General features: G+C 45.5%; 3 protein-coding genes across 6 annotated transcripts in view; 1 reads left to right on the top strand and 2 right to left on the bottom strand.

The window, feature by feature from the left end:
• Positions 1-6213: 6213 nt before the first annotated feature.
• irak1bp1 (interleukin-1 receptor-associated kinase 1 binding protein 1) lies at positions 6214-8045 on the top strand. Of its 2 annotated transcripts, none has more exons than XM_077018608.1 (4): positions 6214-6747; positions 6838-6903; positions 7004-7134; positions 7790-8045. In XM_077018608.1, the coding sequence occupies exons 1-4, from the start codon at positions 6460-6462 to the stop codon at positions 8043-8045; spliced, it is 741 nt and encodes a 246-aa protein (XP_076874723.1). In that variant the 5' UTR covers positions 6214-6459. The 2 variants fall into 2 exon arrangements, with proteins under 2 accessions (XP_076874723.1, XP_076874722.1); XM_077018607.1 differs by having other exon boundaries at positions 6227-6747; positions 7787-8045.
• A 1207-nt stretch (positions 8046-9252) lies between these two features.
• On the bottom strand, positions 9253-16323 carry LOC143525093 (uncharacterized). Of its 2 annotated transcripts, XM_077018610.1 has the most exons (7): positions 16087-16321; positions 15717-15851; positions 15273-15362; positions 14951-15039; positions 9685-9848; positions 9477-9593; positions 9253-9386 (listed from the first exon to the last, which is right to left on the bottom strand). In XM_077018610.1, exons 2-7 carry the CDS (start codon positions 15839-15841, stop codon positions 9291-9293), a joined length of 681 nt encoding a protein of 226 aa, XP_076874725.1. In that variant the 5' UTR covers positions 15842-15851; positions 16087-16321; the 3' UTR covers positions 9253-9290. The 2 variants fall into 2 exon arrangements, with proteins under 2 accessions (XP_076874725.1, XP_076874726.1); XM_077018611.1 differs by lacking the exon at positions 15273-15362 and having other exon boundaries at positions 16087-16323.
• A 228-nt stretch (positions 16324-16551) lies between these two features.
• Positions 16552-24781, bottom strand: part of phip (PHIP subunit of CUL4-Ring ligase complex) — a 31762-nt gene continuing 23532 nt past the window's right edge. For both annotated transcript variants that reach the window (XM_077018613.1, XM_077018612.1), the window contains exons 29-39: positions 23304-23365; positions 22700-22855; positions 22382-22502; positions 22016-22141; positions 21071-21143; positions 20890-20946; positions 20576-20731; positions 20278-20430; positions 20026-20186; positions 19491-19897; positions 16552-19364 (exon numbers count right to left, since the gene is read on the bottom strand). In XM_077018613.1, the coding sequence (XP_076874728.1) occupies positions 18664-19364; positions 19491-19897; positions 20026-20186; positions 20278-20430; positions 20576-20731; positions 20890-20946; positions 21071-21143; positions 22016-22141; positions 22382-22502; positions 22700-22855; positions 23304-23365 (2173 nt within the window). In that variant the 3' untranslated portion in view covers positions 16552-18663. The remainder of the gene's footprint in view (positions 19365-19490; positions 19898-20025; positions 20187-20277; positions 20431-20575; positions 20732-20889; positions 20947-21070; positions 21144-22015; positions 22142-22381; positions 22503-22699; positions 22856-23303; positions 23366-24781) is intronic.

Consider the following 24781-nt stretch of genomic DNA (forward strand, 5'->3'; position numbering starts at 1 on the left):
CTGTCTGTCTGTCTCTCTCTCTGTCTCTCTCCTCCTTGTCCGTCACATCTTGTCTCTCTAGACCTTCTCTAAGCACAACTGGTTTTAATTCGCAGCCCCTGCGCTGACCTGTCAATCACTTTGTTAGACGAGCCACACAGCTGAGGCCAACTCTGCATGCTGGGGGCTTCACAGCCAGGGGACAAGAATTAGGGCTGGACCAGGGGGAGACGGCTGTTTCTGTCACCACCTGCCTAAGCCTAAATACACCCGCTCATGCTCTCACAGACACATGCGCGCGCACGCACACACACACACACTTCATTGTTCACATGTCCTATTTACAACAGTCTCTTGCACATAATATAATAGTCAACCACCTGAAATATTGATATTTCTGTTCATCTCAGCAGACATCTTGGTATACACCAGTCCCACCAGGATTTCGCGGGCCTTTTTTGTGATTGTTGCGGGCTAAAATGTTTGATGTTGCGGGTGTTTTTCAAAAAAATTGCGATGGAAGTTGCGGTGTGTTTTTGCTTTTTTGTGAGTACATTACAATAGGGAGTAAATGTTGTATGGTTTCCTCTATTTAGTAGTCCATTTTAATTATCTATTTACCTATTTATTCAGGGTTGGCAACTTTTCAAGATCGCTTGGAGTGAGATTTGAACCTGGAGGGCGTGGCGAACATTAATTGTTGACGGGGGGGGGCGGGGTTAGCGAACATAAGTTGTTACCGGGCGGCCTGTAAAATGGACACAAATTAAGTATTATATCGAGATCGATCGCCAGTGGTTGGCGCCAGAGCGAACTAGTAACTCATAGATATGGATCAGAGATGAATAAACTTTATCTCTGACTTTAAACTTTATCTCAGTTTAAAGTTTAAACTTATAAACTTTATCTCAGACCCTCGCCGCTTGCGTGCGCTGCAGTGACTTCGCGGGCTACCGTTGCATTGTGGGGAATGTAGTGTTTATGCGTGCAAAACTCCATCGGGCAGCTGTGGCCTGCGGGCCGGTTCTAATAGTAATTAAATATCATCCAGGGGGCCATAGATAATCAATTCGCGGGTCGGATCTGGACAGTTTATCCCCGCTTTCATGTAGTGTACCGGGATACTGCTTTTCCCGATCTATTTGCCGTTATTTTCGTCGCTCATGCTGCTTTCAGTCTGCTCCTCTTGAACGTCTATACGGAAGTAAGGCGGGAGTTTGTCGACGTCCTATCAAGACGACATCAGTGATTGGTCAAATTTGCGGGAAAGTTGCGGTGATTGGCTGAAGTTGCAACACCGCCCTGAATTCGCGGTGTTTGCTTGAAGTTGCGTTGAAGTTGCAAATCGCAACATCGCAACTTTCTGGAGGGTCTGATACACGCACTAAAACACATGCGCACACACACTCTTTGTGAGGGCTGTTTTCCTGTCTGATTTTTTTTTTCCTTTCTTCGTTGTGAATCGTTTCTTCATTAGTTTCACATGTTCTGAGCTAAAGGCCACAGAGAGCTGAAGACTGGAGACTGAAGTCCATCATTACACCAATAACTCCACACATTAATCTTTCATACAAATGCTGTTATTATCGTGCACAGCAAAGGGAGAGAGAGGGAGAGAGATGCACCCACCACAAGCTCTCTGCTGAAAAGAGAAAAATAACTATTATTCCTTTCACAGCTCCCATTCTGAGCTGTGCGCAGTTTGTTCCACAATCGGCCGTGTTCATCCTCCATATTCCTGCAGGGTGACCCAAGAGACGCCAGTGAGCCTAGCTCAGTGAATACACCGAAGGTTGTCTGGCTGCAGTTGTGCGCCATGTTGGCTCAACGTCAGCACTGCACTTTCATGCACCTCATGGAGCCGTGTGTTTTAGTGCAGGCATCTGCAGCACTGACAGAGCCAATGGCCCTCGGCGGGCCTCGGAAACAAGGCCTGCACAGGAGAGCTTGTATTCTGGCGCCCTTGGCTGCGAAGTAGGTGCAGCCGTGAAAAGGAGCTGGCGCTCGTGAATAAGTGCCCGCCGCCTGCATTTGCACGTCCTTTTTGGACTCGTAGGCAGGGCCGGAGTGGGACACTTTTTCAGCCCGGGAGTTTTATGACCAAATCCGGCCCAAAATTATTTTTCCCTCCCAATCGGCCCAAACTAGAGATTAACATGAACCGGCCCATCGGGAATCCTCCCGAATCTCCCGATTAGCCACTCCGGCTCTGCTCGTAGGTGTAAATTCTTTGTTGGACAGGCTGACCGTGTGCAAGTACGGAGCAAAAGGGTTCGGCCCCAACGTGCTGCTGAGTGTCCTCAGTCCAAATGATTTCATCGTCCAGGGGTTGTTGTTGCATTTTCCTCCTTAACACTTTATTTTCCTTTTTATGTCTTTGCATCAGATGGGTTCATTTGGCACACATGTCTATGAGGTAAGTGATGGGTGGGTCTTGCTATTCTCTTCACATGTACTTCAAAAACTTGTAGGCCGATGCCGAGACATCCTGTAGGCCATTTATTTATGAGCTGAAGTTGTTTTAGAGTTCTACAAAGCAATCATCTCAAGACTCAACCAACATTACATTAATTGGTGTCAAATGAGGGTTAAAGCTATATATTGTGAAACTGTTTTTTTTCCTACGGGATGTCAGAACCAAAGCCAGGAGTCATTCAGACTAGTTCATCATACAAGCAAGCAGCATTGCTCTGGACACAATTCTCTAAACTCATTGCATTTAAGCTGAAAGCAGGGGGTTGCCATTAGTTGCAGGAACCCTCCTATGACCCATTTGATTCACAGGGCAGCCCCGGACATTTTTCCTTTCATTATCACACACCTTTATTGTCACTCTCCTCCTCCAACTTCCTAACATGCCACCTTGCAAAAAAGACGTTAAATCTCACAATCGTTTTACCAGTAAGGAGCAGAGAACCAAGGGGGGAGGTTTCAGCTGAAGCTCTCCTTAAACAGAACAGACAGAGGTAAAGAGAGGACATGCTGCAATTTCATTCATAATGGATTAGCAAGAGAAACCAGCGAGCTCAAAACTACCTCTGAGGGGGAGAAGCCCATGGCCATTCCTCATTAGCCAAGTGTGTTTGGAGCAGGACTATCTCTTGTTACAGCAGTAAACTGCAGCTTTGAACTTTTAATAGAGCTCTGAAATCCAAGCAGCCCTTAAACACACACACACACACACACACACACACACATGCATGCAGAGCAAGCAAGAGAGAAAGAACAGAAAACTGTGTGAATGGGCATTGAAGATGTACACCAAGACAAACGGCAGTGAAATGAAACTGGGAATTTAAGAATTTGGGCTGTTTTACTAAAGAGACTGTTGTTAGAATAACTGCTCTGCCCTGCATCTTACCATCACGAGCCTCAAAGCCAACACTCCCAGCCTGGGGAAGCGAACCACACTAAACAGTCCAACTTATGACGACTGACTTCGGTCATCGGTGCCAAGCTAAGCTACACTTCCCTTTGTTAACTACAGGATGATATCGGAGCCAAATGCATAGGCCCAAATGTGCTAAAGTGGAAGAGGTCATAATTAAGTGGAAGGCTCATAAATCTAAAATGGTGCAAGAATCAAAAGACCTAAAGTTATCAGGTGTGTTGGAAACACGCATCACCTCTCTCTCGGTTACTACTCAGTACCTTGGAGCCAAGAAGCTTAAACGTGTCCGTAAAAAGAAATCATCCTTCTTCACCAGCGTTTTACGACTCCGTAGAAGGGAGAAAGCTACAGGTGCAGTGTTAAAATGCATGTGGAATTACCTGTTTTATAAGGCACGGAGTTCAACCAATGCATTCATGGTATTATAATTAAAATCCAGCATTTCGCTCACCTTCATCAATCCATAAACAGACACAACAGCCAACACGGAACTGCCCTGGGAAGAGACTCATGAAAATGTCATCACATGACCAGACTGTGTTGTTCTGGGCGTTCATCCCCCAAATCCCTGTGTCTGACATCACGATGAAAGGGTAATGCCTCAAGACTCTTTATACACTCATTCTAAAACTATAATGTGGGAACGGAGACTGCCAGGGCATTCTAAACATTTTGCTCAAACTCTTTTATCAAACCAGAGCCTGAAAGGAGTGTGTGTGCGTGTCACGCCCAAGTGAAGACCAGCGTCTGACTGCACCAGCAGTGTTTGAATGTTTACTGTCATCAGACCTGATGACAGAGGGAGAGATGGAGAAAAATCACTGGGAAGAATTTTAATTTGTCGTTTTCACTTTGTGGAATAAACCCCGTGATGACTGGTTTGAGTGAGCCCATCCATCCATCCATCCATCCGGAGGGGTGGCGGTGTGTGTGTGTGTGTATGTATGTGCCTCAAGGCAAGTCCCATCCCCTCCTGTTTATCTATTTAACCATGTCCAGAGGAATGAAGAATCCACTCCCCATTTCCCATGGACAGGAGCCTGCACTAAGTGTTCAGACCAACCGCTGCCAATCACGGCAGGAGAGAGAGGTCAGGTGGGCAGACGGGTCAGGTGACATCACAGACCCAGGTGGACAGCATAAGCAAACACAAAAAACATTCCATACTTTTATGTATGGAAACATTTTATGTCATTGTGATCTCAGCACTGTGTAAAATATTTACAGTGTCAAACTGATTTGTTTTAATACAAGTGGTTGCCTAAGATGTTTGAGTTAACTCAAACGAAAATCTGTAAGTGAACATGATGTCAAGCACACAATGTTTTTAACAGCAATAGTTTATGTTGACTTTCCAAAAGCGTAAAACTTAAGATCGAAATGTGACATAAACCAAAACATATTATTCAAATATGCAGCAGTATTCTACTTATTTTAACCACTATTTAATAAGTTTGAAGATGTGTTTGATGCCTACACTTCATCCATTCAAATAAAAAAAATAAACTAAAACACAAAAGTATTAGACAAAGTTAAATTCCACGTAAAGGTCAATAGAAATAAATCTGGACTCCATCCTTATACGTGACCGCATTTATTTGTTTATTTATTTGACAACTCTCTCTCATCACATCTAACGGATTCAAATATATGATGTTGACTTTGCTGAGCAGGCCAAGCGTTTCTTTTCCACAACCCAACTGCGGTTCTGCGAGACTATCTGGAGCGCTTATCATTCGTTTGAAGTGGACTGTAATACCTCCGGACTCCACAACTGCGGGCTCGCTCTCAGCTAGCAAACATTTAAATATCCGCTGCTTCAATAGAACGGCGTCGGTCCAAAGTCCGAGCCCACATGGCTAAGCAAATATAAGAGCCCGCTGCATATATCTTGGCAAGGACGCATCCTCGGATATACAGTTTCAGAAAGCCAAAATGGAAATATGCGTAACCCGAGACAATATCAACAAATATGTCCTCCGCGTGTTCAGACCGAGATTAGAAAAAAGGTTTCGCAGTTTAATGCGCTGGGAAATGCAAACAAACAGTGTGTGAAGAAATGCCCCGTTGGAGACGGGCCTCCGACGGCGATGGAATTATAGTCGGTTTGGGACGCTGGGATATGTTGACCAATCTGCCCACCAAGTCCGTTTAACTGTCAAACCCTTTATTGCGTCCCTACGTGCGACAAGATCACCAACAATAAACACTGCTAGTATTCTAATAACTTTCCAGTCTCGGGTCAGTATTTTAGTTGTGCAAATAATATTGACCATTAAAACCCATCATGCTGCAAAAACCATTGATGTAAACCAAAGTGCACAGGTGACATATAATGTGAAAATTAATGTACAAAAAGTGTAAAATATTTGGCTTTTTTGAAGAGAATAGAAAAAAAATATTTCGTTTTTAGGAATAGAATTATTTGGAAATGTATATGCTTTATACACGACGCTAAAAAATACAAAACAAAACTGACAACCTTTGAGCTTTTGTCCTAGAGTTTAGTTCTTAAATTATAAATTGGACTTCGACGTAGCATTAAAGGTCGTTCATTGGTAACCATTTTAAATTAGATGTCTTAATACAAGTCTAGGGGAAAAGGCCGAATGACACTCCCGCGCGTAAATTATAGGTCTGATGATTAATTAAAGTCTGTTGACTGACGATGTTAGATTGCAATTTACTGGTCCCGTGAGCATTTTCGTTGATCCAAACAACGATCCAACAATTTCGTTGTCTGCAGCATCAATATTGCATGTGCCCATTGATCTATATTATATAGTAATATAGATCAACGCATGTGGCCCATCACGTTAGTGCAGCGCTGCCCACACGTGTGTTGACCTCTGGCGCCCTCTAACGGTCGCGGTGTAGAATTTCAGCATACCCACATTATAACAAAGTGGACAGCAGAACTACACCACTTATGGAGCAAAACGTATATGCCGTTTCCACATGTATTTGTTATTCTGTAGACGTAAAACCTGTAATCAATATAGTGCCACTGCCGTTCACCGGTTCAGGTCCAAATCAACCTTCGGTCGGAACATTTCCGAGTTGCCATAGTGCCTCGTTGGTTTACCAACATGGCGGCCAGTGCAGCTCGCGTGTTCGCGTCTCTCGTACCGGCCGCCGGCGACATTTGCGGAGACGAATTCGACAGCGATCGGACCGTGAAACCGACGTCTTCCCAGTCGCGAAGCTACACAAGACACGTCCAGGTTACGGGTAGCGCCGAACTGTCCTGTCCGCCGGACCGAGCCACCGTGACCATCTCGCTCACGAACACCAAGGAGTCCGTCAACGATGCGAGCAACAGCATCACCCGCAGACTGGAGTACATCCTCCAAACGGCGAGACAACACGGAGTCAAGGTGCGTTTGGCCACCATCCCTTTATCTCCTACACTATACGTGAACTATATTTAAAGCAGAAGGTTTAGAGGAGCGTGTTGTGTGTGTCAGGAGGCGGACACGAGTGTGAGGAGACACGTTGGGAGAGACGGAGACCTCTACTGTATGAGCACCGAGGTGAGGAACCGCTCTAGTGCAGGACACATCAGGATGGGTGGTCAGGTGATTATTTGTTGAAATAGTCTAATTGTGAACGTGTGTACGTGTGTTTGGTGAGGTGAGCGTGGTCTTCTCAGACTTTGAGAAGATGCAGGGCGTACGCGCTGTGCTACTCGAGAAGTTGGACAAAAGTGTGTGCGTCGGTGACCCCCAGTTTGAACACAGTTCAGAGTGCCTCGGTCTTCTAAGGTAATGGACTGTGTGTGTGTGTGTGTGTGTGTGTTACAACATGCTGTCACCGATACTGTTATAACCAACATGTATTTATGGACAGTAACAACAGAAGAATATTTGAAGAATATTACACTTAATTTCTGAAAAGATCCCGCATGATGAATGTCTATAAACTGAGAAATATGTCGCTTAACTGCAGCCCACTGCCACTAATTTATCAAATTCACAGGGGAATTTTAAAAGCAAACAATACATTGATTTAAAAAACAACATGATTTGCTTACCGCAGCTCTGTAAAAATTGATAGAGAGCCAGTATAGAGCAGAAAACTTCCACCGGGCTTTATACCTAAGGCAGATTTAATTCTTCTTTTGGCCATCCACACAGCAATGGAGAATACACGCCACATTTGCTTAGATTATGCACATGCGCTCCACAGTGCTTTTGTATATTCTTTGGACCTATTTGGAGGGTACAAATTTTACACCAGTGTTCGAGGATGGCTCTTAATATAGATGTTTTAATTGTAAGACATTATTGATTATTATGGTCTGAGGGACAGATATCGGAATGTGGAACTTTTGCATTTAACCTTCTTGATTACAAAAAAAAACTGAATGCAGAGTTTTAAGACAGATACTGATCTGTTATCTGGTGCTTTCTGCAGAAGACGTGTGTGTGCTACAGCTGTGGAGACTGCCCGCCTCAAAGCAAACGATATCTGTGGCATTCTAGGACAGACTCTAGGACCGACACTACTGGTCCAGGAAGAGGAGACTCGGGAGTGGGGGTGTGGCCAAAAAGAAGGCCTTGCCCTCCCAGTGATGGTACAGCAGAAGGTGGACCGGAAACTATTCTGTGCCTACTCACGTGTGCGTGTGATATTTGAACTGCGGCCAAACAATAGTACCAGGAAGAATTTATGAAGGCATAAACGCCACTGTTATGGTCCAAGCCTCTGGCTGCCAAAGGTTTAAAGTGGTTTTTCAGTCAAGGTGGTCAGAGGAATCTGATTTTTTTTTTTTTACAGAGTATCTATCAATAATTGCTTCAATTACACATGAAAAACATGTCCGCTCTGTTAGAAGTGCCAAGTTTGTGGTCATCCCCCCCAATATGACCAACACTGAGGTCAGTGTTCCTAAAGAATGCCCCAAAATACATGACAAAAACAGGATTTAAACTTTTACATGTACACCATCATGTTTTTAATAAATTGGTGTTTCTACTAAATCAGCAGGTGAGTGCACAGAACATAGCGCTCTGGATCCAAACCTCAGAGAATTTCAAGTTCACCACAACAAGCAGCAGGCAAGGTGAACTCCAGCTTGTGCCGTCTACTAAAGGGGACGAGCTTTAGGGGGCTGAATCTGCAGAAAGCCATTGTGCCCTTTCCATGACATCGTCATAGATGATAACAGATTATGGTGATGTTCAGGTCTGCCCTGCAGACACAAGAAAAGTCTATCCAGGACGGTTTCTTCCTCCCTCTGTGCAAATACAAGTGCCACTCATTCATCTCCTTCAGTGAAGCCCTCTTAAGCCCAATAGTGCAAAACAAGACAAGAACCACAGCGTTACTGTAACATAAATTAACAGTAACGTAAGCATAATTAACAACCTGAGCTGTTTTGTGTAGCTCAGTGTTCTTTGTTTCCAAGTTATGCCTCAATACTGTTTAACTGAGCTCTAGTTATCTTTAGGATATTATCCTAGAACACTGTCTTAAAATCATAGCAAAAAAGTACATTTACCCAGACCTGTTTTGATCTACACAGGTAATAAAATAAGACAACATATTTTCTTTTATCTTTTGAATCCCTTTTGATGGTCCTTCATTTGATGCCAGTCATTCAGCTGCTCATCGTTGCGGTGGTGTTGAGTCTGGTGAAGCAGTACGCTCCAAACACCCCTGCGTTTGCAATCCTATGCTGGAGCTCCATAGCACACGGCTCCCTGCTGTGGTCCTGGCCCACGAGTGGTACCCTGCAGTACCTCGAACCACAGCTGGGGGGAGCGCCGGCAGAGTGGATCTCAAAGGAGCAAGTGCAAATTTGGAACGAGTGTCGACATGTGTCCATTGTTAAGGATGGTGTCCATGCCTTTACTGTGAGAGTGCTGGGGGGAGGGGGGGTGTGGTCCTGATGTATCTCTACGCCTCTCCTCTCTACTTAGTCATCAGGGTAGACGTCTTTCAGCCACCCCTGCATCACAAACTTTTTCCCATCAAAGTGTGAGAAGTACTGAGTCAGAGTGGGGATTTCTGGCTGGAACAGACAAACACAGACAAACACCCAATATTTATCGACTGCTGCTTTTGTGTTTACGGTAAGAGACATAAATGAGTTCCTGTGTACCCTGTGTCCAGCAAACAGTTGTATTACAGTCTGTGGCAGGTATCCAATCAACAGAGAGGACGGATCAGGTCCACTGAACAGAATCCTGTAGTGAGGGGTGTCCTCCAGTCTTTTTACCTACACACAGAACATAACCGATGTTTAGTGTCCTAAGCAGAAACAGTTGTGCATGTGTGTGTGTGTGTGTGTGTGTGTGTGTGTGTAAGACCTCTGACTCTGTTAGTTTTTTTCTCCTCATCCATTCTGGTGGGGCTCGTAGTCCTGCATCCCAGCCTACAATCACCCCCACCATGTGATTCTGCATCTCCAAGACAACGTCACCCACCCGGTGCAGTACATACTCTGGCCTGGGGCTTCGTTTTTCCTCTGATGCTTCTCACACACACACACACACACACACACACACACACACACACACACACACACACACACAAACAGTACAGTAAAGTTTAGCTGTATGCGGAACTAAATCTTGAAACAGTAAATGATTCAAACACGAGCTGTGCTGGAATGGCCGGATCACACCGAGCTGGGTTCACGTTGCTCGTAGCGCAACCTGAAAGGAATGGAACGTGTGAAACTAGCCATCCCAGTTCCACAGACACTACTGCCAGCTCAGTGAGCAGCTGCTGTATGAACAGGCTCGGGGGTATCCACAGACGAGGTACCCTACGCCTGCGGCTGTGGGCCGAGCTCTCCGGGCTACTGGAGTATCCCCAGGCACGTTGATGCCACGTTGAGCCCCAGCCAGTTTCATATCAGGGTGAATGTGAATGCAGGGAGATGTCTGGTGCCTGCACGCCATCACCGCTGGAAGGAGGTAACAGATGAAAGTTGCTTTCCCACCGCACCTGGTTTCCACACACGTTAACCCATGGACACGTGAGACGTGTTCCTCTGCGGACAGCACACGCAGCATTTCTGCAGAGCGACGAGTCTTCAATAGCAGCTCATCTCATTAAAACCAACAGTGTGAAATCTCAAAAAAGAGAGAGAGAGAGAGAGAGAGAGAGAGAGAGAGAGGGGGCAGGGTTGCCAACTCTCACGCATTTAACTCTTCACACGCTCTCACGCCACACATCCGATTTCTCACGCTGAAAAATAATCTAGTTTATTTACCTCTGATCCAAATCTATGATTCAATGAGTTATTAGCCCTATGCTGCATATGCATATCTGGCGGCCATTTTTAAAATTCCTCAGATTCCCGACATAGTCTACTATAAAACTAGATATCTCAAGTTGTACATATAGGAAAATCATCATTCATGACTCAAACTGAAGACAGTTGGGGGAACATATTGATTCACTTCAATATCATATTCCTTGGTTTGTTTTATTTTAGAGCCTCTATTACAGATGCTAATATGCCAGGAATGTCAGAAATGCAGACTTGAACTTGAACATCACAAGCATGTATATTCACATAGTTATTCAATGCGGTCTATAAATTTGCAATATATTTCGCTACGGTCTTTTCTAACAACACAGAAAAAATGAAGCAAATTCATGCAAGCATTGCAAAGTTATTCCACTTTGTCCAAGGTATGTCCAGTCCAACATTCCAATGTCCAAGTATGCTAATTATGCGACACACCCGGTACACACCCATAGCCAACTAAGCTAACATGCTAACAAATTCCATACACGAAACCGAGGAGCTATTTCAAACAACAACGAAGCACATATTACAGAAAGACCAGAAAATTACAATGAATAAATTTCATGTCCAAATATGAACTGTACATTATGATATTTATGTCCAACGTAGTCCGACAGGCTAAGGTAAGCTTACGTGACAACTTCGCTAGCATCCGACACGTACCGAGTACTCCAGCACTCAAAAGCTCCAATACTGTTTATAATCTAATGTCTAGTATTAGATTATATATTTTGTACAAAAGCGCTTATGAAAAATTATCCATTTTTACTCACGAGTACGTAGAATCGCGTCGTAGCCGGTGTTCATTCCCACTTCCGGGTTGGCGAAAATTCCGAAAATTGCTCATATATTCCATATAAAGTAATCCTTTTATTTTCTGTGATGTTCAAAAGTATCCACATTCAGAATAAAAACGAACAAAATGATCCACGGCTGCTTCAGTTTCGCCGAACAGTATGTTCTGGTGGAGCTTAGCTTAGGTTAGCAAAGGTTAGCTTATGTTGCTATGCTAGCGGACCCACATTTGGAAATGAACCGCGACTTTGCGAAGACGAAATAACCCACCAATCACACGAGGGCTGGTTAGCTTCGGAAGGAAGTAAACTATTGGTTAGAACAGCTTTCAATCACTTCTAAGGCGCCAGAATGTCTGTAGAGCCGATTGGATCACCCACCCCCCTCCCCTTCGCACCTCGCCGGGGAGAGGTTGTAAAACCTGTCATTCAAAGTCACTACCCCACTTCTGACCAATAAAAACCACTCAAATCAAAGCAGAACCCCTTCAGCTTTGTAATGAGGGGTCAAATCAGCGTTAAAAATGCTTCTGTGACGCTTAGGGGGCAGATTTGTCGGTCTCATCCAGGAAGTGGATTACGCGAAATTTTGCAGTGAGGTGAGCAAGCTTTTTAAGGTATTTATCTACAACGGATCTACGATGTTAAGGTCTTAAATGAAAGCCTTATTAGTAATCGATTTTTAGGACATTAAGACATCTCACATCATAAATATGTTTTTTAAACGGATATGTCGGGAGACCCCCGCAAGGTGCACTTTTGTCGCCAACTTCAAAGCCGGATATCTCGGGATCGGTAGGCATGTAGATGGGATAGGAAATTTTGAATTTATCGCTTTTGTTCGGAGATTCATTAATGTTTAATATGTTTTATAAGGCCCTAAAGGAGCTGGGCCCGCCGGCGGGCCCACTAGGGGGCACTTCTGCAGAATAGGCCCATTTGTGCAGTCAGAACACACGCACACACACACACACTAGTTGATTACTAGGGGGCTGTGGATTACACGTGCCCAGAGCAGTGGCCAGCCCTAGCCCGGCGCCCAGGGAGCAGTTGGGGTTAGGTGCCTTGCTCAAGGGCACCTCAGTCATGGCCTCAGGTCTAGGAATCAAACCCACGACCTTCCGGTCACAAGACCAGTTCCCTAACCGCCAGGCCATGACTGAACGTATTGTGACATACGTTCATGCATCGAGCGACTGGGCGTGAAACTATAGAAAAATAAATATGGCAAAGTACAGCTTGAATATTGTGTAAAGACCATATCTGGCATTGACTTACATAACATCTCAAAACGCGCTTTTGATCATAAAGGTATTAATCTGAACACAAACTACACTACAAATTCTCATGAAGAATTCTGCAGTTTTTTCTCAGTCGATTTGGTTCATTTCTCACATCATGATTTACATTGGCATCACAACTAGTGCATTTCTCAAAACAGTTAGTGCAAACAGCAAAACTCAATGAAATACCTGCAAAAGCAGATACTTCACTCAAAATTCTTTGTTTTTGCCTTGATTTAGGTCAATCAATTTGTCAGTGCCATCAGAACATCTAGTCTATATCTAGTGCTATCAGGATATCTAGTATATCGACTGTTCCAGTGCCTATGAACAAAGCAGTCAATATACTTAGTCATGATGTCAGTGCAACTATAAGTGACACTCAGTGCAGACTGTATATTCTGATGGAAACTAGCTAAGCTTTTGATTTCAAGAACGCTGCACATTCTGTGGTATGTCAAATACATGTTACACACATACAAACTTACAAACTTGGACTGGAATCAAATTTGTCCAGCAATATTGTTTGACTGTATTGTTCACAGTGCAATTTGTTGACAAAAACAAATTGATTGAAATTCAGAAAAGACACACAACTGTTTGACTGGAAAAACTGCAAAATTAGAAACTTACTCTCAGGGCCGGCGCCACGGGGGGGGCGAAAGGGGGCGTCGCCCCCTCAGGCGAGGTGTCCCGCCCCCTCAATGTAAATAATAAGACCCATTTATTTTACAGCAATCGCTACATGGCGCCCCCTCGCCCGCTCAACAATCGTTACATGCCACCCCCCGCTTACAATTTACGTTCGCCACCCCGAAATTTTCTGACGCCCCCCCCACTGTATATGTTCTGGCGCCGGCCCTGCTTACTCTACACATTCAGAACAACCTGAGCACATACAGCCTCCTCTTGGTGAGGTGTGAAAATGGGACCTGTCACACCTATGAGCTACTCTTGATATCCTATATGGTATAAGAATGCAAAACATAAAACTGAAAAGCATTTCAGAATTGATGTCAGTGTGCAGCATTACAGCACATACATGTTTTCTCTATGAAATGTTTGAACGATTGAAGACACAGTTGTTCTTCCAATATTCAGCTGCACCCATCGATCCAGCTTCAGCCATTGTAAGACCATGACTTACATGTAAAACATGGTGCACAAATGTTGCCCTTATTTCACCTGGGACAAACCGATGGACATGGACCCTCAAATCTCTTCCTCTGTTTTGTCCCCTCAGCCTTACACCGCACAGCCTCACCCCTCTACACCGCACAGCCTCACCCCTCTACACTGCACAGCCTCACCCCTCTACACCGCACAGCCTCACCCCTCTACACCGCACAGCCTCACCCCTCTACACCGCACAGCCTCACCCCTCTACACCGCACAGTCTCACCCCTCTACACCGCACAGTCTTACCCCTATTCTTGGCTGTTCACCCTGTACATGGCCTTGTCTTTCCATTATGAGACTTTGTGATTTTGAGAATCTCAATTCTGATCTGAGAAATGAACCAAATCAAACTGAGAAAAACCTGTAATAACTACTTACAGATGATGCATTCGGTGGCATAAACAAGATGATGGGAGATTAACTATGACCATCAACAGCAGGGACATTGAAAATCTGCACTATTGGCCTTTTCTCCCCAAACTGCATCTCTTTCCCGCCTTGCAAAGGGAAGACAACCTGTCAAAGTAAAAGTCCTCACGCGAGGCTCTATCCACTAATAAACTAAGGACAGAACGACTGTCGAAACCCGGGACTCTTGGGAATCTGAGATCTGTTACTCAGTCCAGGAAACAGAAGCAGTGAAGAAGCTACAGTGGTGCTATTTATTTTTCTAGGTGGCCTTCAGAGGGTCTCATGGGTTTCATGTGAAAGCAGTCTAATTATAGCCCTTTAATTCAGCTACACGACCACATTTCTAGTCAACCAGCTGGATTATACACCAATACCTTGTAATCCCACTTGCTTACTTTTTCACAGTCCAGCTGAAACTGGGATTCTCATGACTACAGTATTTTCTTTGGTGAATGCCACATTTTTCATTAAAGTTTAATATTATGTGTATAGTAGCACAGGCTGTTGAAAACAGCTGTTAATTCATGTTAGCTAATGTTATTTCATGTTAGCTAATATTTACACATTTGACAGCAGGATCATGTTTAAGATGTCTCCAAGTCTACTTAATGGGCTTTAGATGGTACAGTAGAGGAATGCCTCTCACCTCCAAAGTAGCCCTGGTCGTTACTGTGCATCAGCAGGTCCAGTGCGAAGGACTCCCCAAACTCCTGTTCTTCCTCTGGTCCAAAGAGTCTGTGCGTGTTAAAGCTTGCGTGTTATACATATTTGTAGTGAAGTACACAGTGTCCTGAAGAAAAGGAGACTTCTGACAGAGGTTCATTAGCTATGAAAGCAAAGTGCTTCTGATGAACCAGTTTGATTTATTACAATTTCGAATAGATATATAGAAATAATATTTTAATGTCTCTGTACAGATATATAGTTTTAAAAGGGGATCGTGAGCATTAAACACAAATGTGACTTACGGCACTCTGGGTATCCAAGAATTAAGCCAGTCTACCCAAACTGTTACATTTAGATACGACTTCCTAGCACCTGTCCACGCGTCCAGGATTCTGAATAATACAGAAGAAAGAATATACCAAGGGGCGAATTATACAATGATAATTGGGGGGGGGGGGGGGGTCAAGTTTTTTTCAGGGTGTAAATTTCACTGCATTTTTTTTGTAGTATTTAACATTATATGTGAGAAGTACATTTAAATGTTTTGACCCCCCCCAAATTATTGGTTTTGATAATTAAAATTATTGGGGGGTTGATGCCTTAAACGGGGGGGTCTGACCCCCCCAATCCCCCCCGTAATTCGAACCCTGGAATATACCCTGTTTTATAGTAATTCATTCTCTCTCTCTCTCGCTCGCTCTCTCGCTCTCTCTCTCTCTCTCTCTCTCTCACACACACACACACACCTCTGCGTGGCGATGTGTCGTTGCGCCGCGTTGCCGCTGGTCCACGTGGAGATCAGATATTGTGCGGGCAGCGCAGACAGCAGTAACGCGAGCTGTAACGCCGCCGTGCCGGTGATGTGCGGCATCGTTACTCACCTGTCATTACAGCAACGTCAAACACGTTCAACCCAGGCGCTCTCTGCTTCAAGTGTAACATGCACCCACAATCCGATAGAAGTACAAAACACGCTCTATTTTGTTTTAACAGCAGTTCAAAACCAGTACTGAACAAAGTTTGTGGCTTATAACGCCCATATTTAAACCACTACTGGAGATCTAGCGTACAGTAGGCGTTTCCACGACAGCTCTAAACACTAAACACAGCTCTTACCTGCTGTGACAGGTGCAGGAGTCCAAAACAATGCTGAATAAACTTTAATACAGGAGAACACAAGTGTCTTCAGAGTCTGATTGGAATTGAACAAAGTGTAGCCAAACCTCGTCATGCGTTAAGGACGTATTCTCTAGTCACGTCGGGAGATTTTGCATGAAGTTTCAGTTTGGCACCTGAGTACAAACGGCTGAAGCGCGCGTGACCAATAGCGGCGCCCCACGAGGAAGGTGTGCGCGTGTCCCGCTCCGCCACGTCACAGACGGACGTACCACGCGGACGTGTTTACCGTGTTCACTTAGGGCGGATCAGAAGAGGGCGTTGTAGTCCAACAAGCGTCCCCGTGGAATACAACGAATACAAATTTGCTACCAACAGAGAAACTAACAAGTTTATAACGTCAGTTCCGAACGTGCTTATTTTGCACATTTCAATTCACAGTGAAATCAGAGACAGGGCAGCATGTGGAAACACAACTGTTTATTTCATTAAAATATCAGTATGAACTAACTAATGACAACAGTACTCCCTACGCGTACATTCTATTTTTAATGATTTTTTTGCATTTACTCTTCTTTATATAAAAGTATACAAACTAACATAGAAAGTCCCCTCGTGCCAGGCCTGTAGAAGTGGCGAGGGAAAGCCCAGCCCCTAAAGTTGAGTGTCCGCGAGACATATGAGACAGGGAACAGAAGAGTGCACGTGCAGTCTGCTTTACTTTCGTCCCCTCTGATCCGCTAGTCAGTGTCAGTGTGATGTCACTTCCTGTGCAGGTAGGAGTACGGTGAAAAAGGATCATAATTCTGACATAAGATTTCATTCTGCAAGTGATTATAAAATCATCTTAATGAGATACACGCCAGCATACACACACACACACACACACACACAGACAGACACACACACACACACACACACTTTATAGAGTATAAACGGCATGCATGGAGATGATGGCACACAGCCGTACACTACAAACACTCTCTCATACACACATACACACACACACACACACACACACACACACGTCACACTGTTTTGGCTTACCAAAACAGATTTAAAGCTATGGGCCAAACCTGTACTATGGCATCAGGTTCTGACCAGACCACGATTACTAACAATGAACAGGACCAGAAAAAAAAAACAAATATATAAAAGAAATTCAACTGGATGACTTAAAATAATATATGAAAAGCATCAATGAAACCAAGCCCTGGAGACTTCATGGAGAGTAGGTTTCTACCACTTCTAAGCAGTCTGCATGTAGTACTTAGATTAAACTGAGTCTGTAATCTGTATCCTCCCGTTCCCCTTAACCCCCCCCCCCACACACACACACCACACACACACACACACAATAATCCAAGGCACACAAGCAGACTTCTTTCCACTCTTAATTTCTTCTCTGTGATCTGCATGAATAGCCAGGGAGCACTGGTGCCCCCCAGTGGCCAACGAATCACACCGCATCCCCAACAGAGCGATTGATGGCAGGAAAGGAACCACCATAATGCATAGGGAAGAATACAAGACAAACCCCAAGGTACAGTACAAGAAACAGTGGGGACAAGAACAGAGCTCTTGTAAATCTGTGTGTTTGTGTGTGGTGCACATTAATCTCTTTTCAGTACCACAGTAGGAACTCTGGGAATAAGAGTGTGTCTATAATGTCACCACAACCATGTGCCTGGTATGCCTCCAGCAGAATAGCATCACCTTTGTCAAAAACTCCCCACAATACACAGATGTTGGCTTTCTTGCACACACACCCACACACAAGGAGACGTACTACTTACCAGCATCCCATCAACAGATCAACCAAACAATGTGTTCTGGATAAATCAATAGCAGTAAAACATTCAACACACAAACAAATACTACACAGTGTAGAGTACAAAGAAATAACATTGTATTTAAATGATCAAAAGGCACAAGGTATTGCTAATCATATAAAACATGCTAACCAGGCATTATTTCTTTGACTTATTTAAAGATTTAAAGACAAAAGGAACAGTTTAAAAGGTCCATCATTGCATAACCACCAAATAGTCTACTCTGAAACTTTACATGCACACACATACTCTCTCTCTCACACTCTCACACACACACACACACACACACACACTTGGGGAACACTTTGTTAAAAACAGTTTTCTGAAGAATAGTTTGATTTGTTGCCATTAGCAACTACTACTGTGTAAAAACATGGTGATGCATGTGTGATGCAAGAAGAGAAACTAGACATTTGTGTGATTGAAGAGCCTCGACTTTGGCCTTCACACAGTGCACATGGAACTGAAAACGCATGTGGAACGACACGTGAGATTTTACCCATAGGAGAGTGTCTAGGGTCGGGGCTTTGGGGGGCTTTTTAAAGGACAGAAGCCCTGAAGTACAGAGTCTCAGAGGGGAATCCAAGATTCAGAGTCAGCTTCAAATCAAGAGTTAGAATCAAAGATTCGGATCAACTCGGACACACGTATAGCAGCAGGAATGGTGTCGCCCCAGTGCACCATGGGTCAGCAGCGGGGGCGGAAATATGGGATGATGTCACAAAGGACTGGCACATTGGCGTGGTTACCAGCCAATGAGGTTGGCTTTGGCCTTCTCTGTCAGCTTGCGGACTCTGCCTTTGCTGGACGTGCCGAAAGTGATGGAGGCGTCCTCGAACAGGAGCTGTCTCTGCTCTTCCTCAGAGTCTTCCTCGTTGTAGAAGGCCGTCCTTCGGCCCTGGTTACGTGTTCTCATTGGGCCCTTGGTACTCCCGTCCCCTCCTGAGTCCTCCCCATCCAGCTCCGCCTCCTCCCTCAGAGCTGGGTCCGGGGCCGGAGGCGTGGCCTGTTCGTTGCCACGGCGGCTGCTCCTCCTTAGCGTTTTTGGGCTGGAGGGGGCCGGCGTAGGAGGAGTTTGATCTGTTGTCCTGACCAATCGTGGTCTCCCACGTCTTCTTGGCTGTTCTGGAAGCCCCGCCCCTGAGTCCGATAGGCTACTATCCTGTGCGGTGGACGAAGCCCCGCCCTCATCACCTGTGGACTGGTGAAGCTCGTTCTCGTGGGCGGTATTCATCCGTAAAGCCTCCAGTTCTTTTTTGCTTTTCCGGCCTCGCTTTTTCCCAGGGGGGCGGGGCAAAGGTTGGGGCTCCGCCTCCTCTGCTGTCCTTACTTGTGACTCCAGTCTGGGTCTGCCCGGCCCCCTTTTTACGACGCCCAAAGTCACTTGACCACTATGGCCGTTCAGATGAACATTGTTGGGGGGCAGTGGAGAATGATCCACTGGACCTGACAGAAACGCAGAGAGAGATAAAAAGATGAAAGAGTCTGAGTTACACACTGGTCCAAGTCCCTCTGTCCCCAGCACACCAATAACTAACAAAGCATTACAATAATATATCACCAATGACAAACCTGGTGTGTGCTTAATGGGAGTACGAAGTTTCCGCCTCGACTCCCGACCGCCTCCTTCGTTATTATGGGGCACGCTGGAGTTCTCCGTTTCTTTTGAGATGCTCGGAGTCGGGTGGGAGTTCTGAGCTCGAAGGGTCCTGGAAGAAGACTCGACTCCCTTACTGTGGGCAGGGACAGGGGGCGGAGTTGGCTGTGTGGGGGGCGGGTCTGTGGCTTGAGTTCCAAACCGGGCGGAGCTGCGAGTGCGTCCTGCGGCCACGGAGGGCTCCGCCTTGCCGTTGATATGAGGAAGGGTCTGTCTGAGGAAGGGTGGGCGAGATGGGGTCGCAGGGGTGACGGGGGTGACGGGCGCTGCCGTGTCAGTTCGGGGAGGAGCGCGAGAAGACACACGCCTCTTCCTCTCTGGGCTGTTGAGCAGGAAGACAAATCAGAGCTTTAGCGACCCAAGATGCCAATCAACCTCATGTGTATGTGACATTGCCAAGATGCGACACTCCACGTTACTGCTCTCTGTGTTTTCACTGGCACTCTGTACCTGGAGGCGGAGCTGGAAGGGGAGGAGCTTCTCCTCCTCCTCTTGATGGTCTGTCGGGTCAGCCGCTCCGTGTGCAGGCTCTGGGCCGCCTTGAAGTCGGCCAGGATCGAGCTGACGTGCTCTTCAAACAGGGCCGACAGCCGAAGACTCATACTGTAGATCTGCACAGAACACACACGCAAGACCGTCAGCGCAGGCACGGTAGGGCGGAGTAAATAACACTGGTCGACAGCCACTCATTCTCTTGCGCACCCTGGACTTCTTGCTGGGTGTGTAGGCTTTGGAATTACTGAAGATGAGTCGCACGTCCTTGCACAAGTCCATCGGAGACTCGTAGTCGCCTGCCAGGAGAGCGGTCAGGACTGTGCCAAAGTCCATGGGGGTTTCCACTATGTCCAGGTAATCCTAAAATGCACAAGAATAGCATATGTCGTTTCTAGAAATTTCCAAGTAGGAGTGACTGAGTTGATGAATAAGCATAAAGTGTTTTGAAAGACATTTGTTTGTCTTGATATGTTTTTTTGTTTTGGGTTATTTCTGTATGTCTTACCGGGTAATCAACCAGATCCACAGGCTGTCGGAAGGGCTCAGAGTCCTCACACTGGAAAATAAGCTCTAGCAGCTCTCTGCAGCGCCCCCTCCAGGCCTGGGGGTCTCCTATTGCAGGTTTATTCCTCAAATTTCTTAGGATGGGCTGTGGCTTTCCCTGATCAGGAAAAACAAACCACTGGTTTGAAAAAGAGACCAAAACCAGCCACCAGACACGCCCCGTCGCCAAGTAACCGATGTTCGCTCCGCCATATTCAGCCTGAAGCTTCTTACTTCCTCTTACGACAAAAGCCGCGTGATTATCAGTGATCTCACCTTCTTGCTGCACTTTGACGTTCCTGGCGTTTCAGCCTCCTCATCTTCATCTTCATCCTGGATTTCCATAGAAAACAACGAAACAACAATCGTTCCAATCATTCACGTCGTTCCAACAAATCTTTGTGTGTGTGTGTGCGTGCATGTGTGTGTGTTTGAGAGAGAGAGCAAAGGTACTTACATCACTCGAGTCTGAGAAAGCGGTCTTTTTCATACTGTTGTACAGTGGAATAATATCAGTGCAACTTTGGTCTCTATTAGAAGCACACAAAAGAAAAATAAGACTTAGTTAATTAATGAGTAATTGTAGTAATTGAATTGCTGGCTTCACCTTTGTTTGACATGACAAGTCTGAGATTGAGATTGTCATCTTTCCCACAAGAGAACTAATCATGGAGGTATCATTACCCAAAACAAATCATTCAACCGTACAAGTACTGACAGTCCACAGGTTACACTGCATCAGAGAAGCGGATTTGAAATCATTTAGATTTAAAATCAGGTATCATGATAAAACACTAAAGCCTCTGCTATATTTTGTAAAACTTCAGTGATGACTAAAAGCCTTCTTGGCAAACTTGGCCTGAACTTCAGGCAGGTCAGATTAAAGGGGACGGTTTCGTGGAGTGTATTTCTGATGGGCCTGCCCAAACACTCCAAGGAAAGTGGGAAGCCACTGAAAAGTGATTTTACATATGACAGTAGCAGCGAGTGTGCCCGCCTGCGAGAGAGAGAGAGAGAGAGAGAGAGAGAGAGAGAGAGAGACGCCCCGCCATCTGGGATCAAACGCAGGGAGGGATGGGGAAGCTAACATCAGTAACACATCTCAACACAGCCAGAATTCCCAATCACGTGGATCTGTGAACATGCTGGTTTAAGACACAGCCAGAGCTCCTCCATTCATTTAGGAAAAAAAAGAGTTCTTTCAGAAACCAAAGCTGTGTCAAGGAACATCAGATGTTCAGTAAAACGTACCAAACAGACCTTTAGCTGGCAAAAAAACCCCCCAAAACATAACACACGGGTGTTACCGTTCACATCGGTCAATATTACGTTTCGGTGAGTTGAAGCGAATCTAAGGTTTTGTGGGAGAATCCACACGTCAGTCACGCTCCCCTGAACTTACTTGATGAACTGCAGCAGGAGGTCCGACACGAACTTGGCCGTTTTGACGATGAAAGTGCCCGGCTCGTTGAAGGTCTGTGCGTTATGCTCAATGTAGCGGACCTCCCACATCAGAGAGGACATGCGCCTGCCCACATCACACGAACACACACACACACACACACACACACACGAGCACACAGACACACACACACACATATGAGCACACAGTCACACACTCTCGGTCACACTCTCGGGTTAACAGTGAATGGGTTAATAGTGAATGGGTTAATAGTGAATGGGTTAATAGTGAATGGGTTAACAGTGAATGGGTTCATTTGACACTAGGCCCTTGACTGTATGCCTGTGGGTAAGTGGGGGTGTGGACCTGTAGAAGTGACACTCCAGCCGTCTCCGTATGGTGCTGAGGTCGGTGATGTACGCCACCACGGTGCAGTACGTGGGGTACGCCTGCAGGTCCACGGGCTGAGCGAACGGAGTCGCCACATCTGCGGACGGACAGGAGAGAGGGTTCATGACTCCTCACTACACCCAGGACAGCCCGTTACCCCATCAGCACTCCGCCCGCTCCTCTGAGTGATGACATCAGCTCAGTGACCTCACGTTAGCGTGTTTGAGAACTGGGAAGCACACACACGGATCTCAGCTCTGGAGTCCAGGCAGGTCGGTGCTGGCGTGAACGTACCTAGCGTGGAGAGCTGCTCGATGCCTCCGATGATGCGCTGGCATTCCTCATCACGCGTGCGCAAGCCCCACTCGCCCTCCAGGGGGCGGTAGAGCAGAGCTTTCTGCTCCTCCTGCGTGAGCGGGACGCTCAGACCGAGCTCATCAGGAAACACGGCTGGGGGAGGCAGGGGTGAGTGAGTGTGTGTGTGTGTGTGTGTGTGTGTGTGTGTGTTCCAGGCCCACAGCTGTATTAGTAAGAGAACGCTGGTCTGAATTTAAAATGAGGAGCTAGCAGACAACTGATACCCTTAATCAAACAACCGTTACCATGACAACACGTTGCCTTTCACTCAGCAAGTAATTCATATAGCTGAACAAAATGGATGATTTCTGTACATGGACGCGAGTGTGTGTGTGTGTGTGTGTGTGTAAATGTTAGTGAGCCAAAGTGCCCAGGTGGTGTGCTTTATACATAATATGCAAGTTTGTTAATAGTTCAGAATCAGAGTATGTGGATGAGGGGGGTGTGTGTAGAGAGAGAGAGAGAGAGAGAGACAGACAGAGAGAGAGAGAGACAGAGAGAGAGACAGAGAGCGAGAGAGAGAGCGAGAGAGAGGAGTCACCTTCATTGGGGATCTCTTCCATGTCCCATGGGCTCATCTTTTCTGTATCTCCATTATCCCAGCTGAAAAACACACAAACAAACACAAGCACACACACACACACACACACACACACAAGCACACACACACACATACTCTATCAAGGTGATGTAATTTACTGTAACCTGACACAATAAACGAGGCTCAGAGCTGTATCATCTAATCACCCAGAGAGGCGTTTATCGTAAGTATGATTCAGTGACGTCCATAAAAACTCAGACCTGCGCTGATTCCTGGCTGGACGTGCAATTGGAGGAGAAGAGGTTGCTGTTTGGATCATGGCTCAGTTTATGGCTAAGTGTAGGTTTATGGCTAAGTGTAGGTTTATGGCTAAGTGTAGGTTTATGGCTATTGTAAAGCAAAGGGAGTGGTAAGTGTTACACAGTTGTGAAACTTCCTCATCTAGAGGAAGAAAAAAAAAGCTGAAGATTTTAAACCAGCCTCAAACTGACTATCATTTGTGAGGTTAACATCTGGGCCTGTACACTTCTATGAGGGAATCATCAGCTCTGTTACCCCATTGGCTGGATCCAGAACCTGTAGAACATGCACTATTACTACGGGATCTAAATCTCCAGTCTGTGTGCTCTGTTCTCTCAGACTGGACCTTTACTCTGACGTTTACTGAAGTGACCAATATCAACAGTTCTAAAGCACATTTAGCACAAGGGGACTTCAGTGCGACTTATTTCCATGGTTAACACCGATGCCAACGTGATACTGGAATCAACATGAACACAGCCAACACCACTGCGCTTGTTTGGGTCCAGTGCATTTGATAACCGCTGCTCACAATCGGAGGCGGAGGGTTTACTGTCTGATCCCACTGCTGCCCTCCAAGGGGTACGCAATTTATCTTAACACAGATTACAGAATAAATGGCAGCGTTACAGCCAGTGGGCCAATTGTTAACAAAGATTAGCATATGTAATATATGCTAATTTAAATAGAAATCTGTGATCAAAATCATTCTTCTTTCATTTGTCATCACACCTGTCGCAGTCTGCGGAAGCCTCTCTAGACTTTCGTAAAAAGTGCGCGCTAACCCTACATGGTATAGATGAGTCAAAGAATCAGACAACCAGTCTCATGGCCTTATTTAGGAACGAGCTGGTTAAGTCCAAAAGTCTGCCATTGTGGGGCGTTCTGCTGCATTAGACAGGGTGCTACACGTACCACGGTCATGAACGGACTGCTACTCCTTTTGACAATAGTATGTGTAGTAATCCAGACCACGAGAAACGAGTCATGTCAAGGCCAAGTCAAGATCCAACGTTTGTAGTGTGAATGAGTTTGAATTTTTGTCAGGAAATATAAAAAGGGCGAAAGATAATTGTAGTTCATTTCAGATTTATTACAGGCCTCACTGCTGAAGATACTAATACAAAGAATTACAGTCTATATAATGTATGTAAATTATCATATAACATTAAATAATA

The sequence above is a fragment of the Brachyhypopomus gauderio genome, chromosome 10 (genome assembly GCF_052324685.1).
Source record: "Brachyhypopomus gauderio isolate BG-103 chromosome 10, BGAUD_0.2, whole genome shotgun sequence".
In the NCBI taxonomy this organism is placed as follows: Eukaryota; Metazoa; Chordata; class Actinopteri; order Gymnotiformes; family Hypopomidae; genus Brachyhypopomus; species Brachyhypopomus gauderio.

Coding starts and splice junctions, on each gene's coding strand:
- irak1bp1 (XM_077018607.1), top strand. CDS start 6,460: ATGGCGGCCAGTGCAGCTCGCGTGTTCGCGTCTCTCGTACCGGCCGCC. Junction 6,904..7,003: donor TCTACTGTATGAGCACCGAG/GTGAGGAACCGC, acceptor GTGTTTGGTGAG/GTGAGCGTGGTCTTCTCAGA. Junction 7,135..7,786: donor GAGTGCCTCGGTCTTCTAAG/GTAATGGACTGT, acceptor TGCTTTCTGCAG/AAGACGTGTGTGTGCTACAG.
- LOC143525093 (XM_077018610.1), bottom strand. CDS start 15,841: ATGCCGCACATCACCGGCACGGCGGCGTTACAGCTCGCGTTACTGCTG. Junction 9,849..14,950: donor CGACCAGGGCTACTTTGGAG/GTGAGAGGCATT, acceptor GTGTGTGAGAAG/CATCAGAGGAAAAACGAAGC. Junction 9,594..9,684: donor AAAAACTAACAGAGTCAGAG/GTCTTACACACA, acceptor TTCTGTGTGTAG/GTAAAAAGACTGGAGGACAC.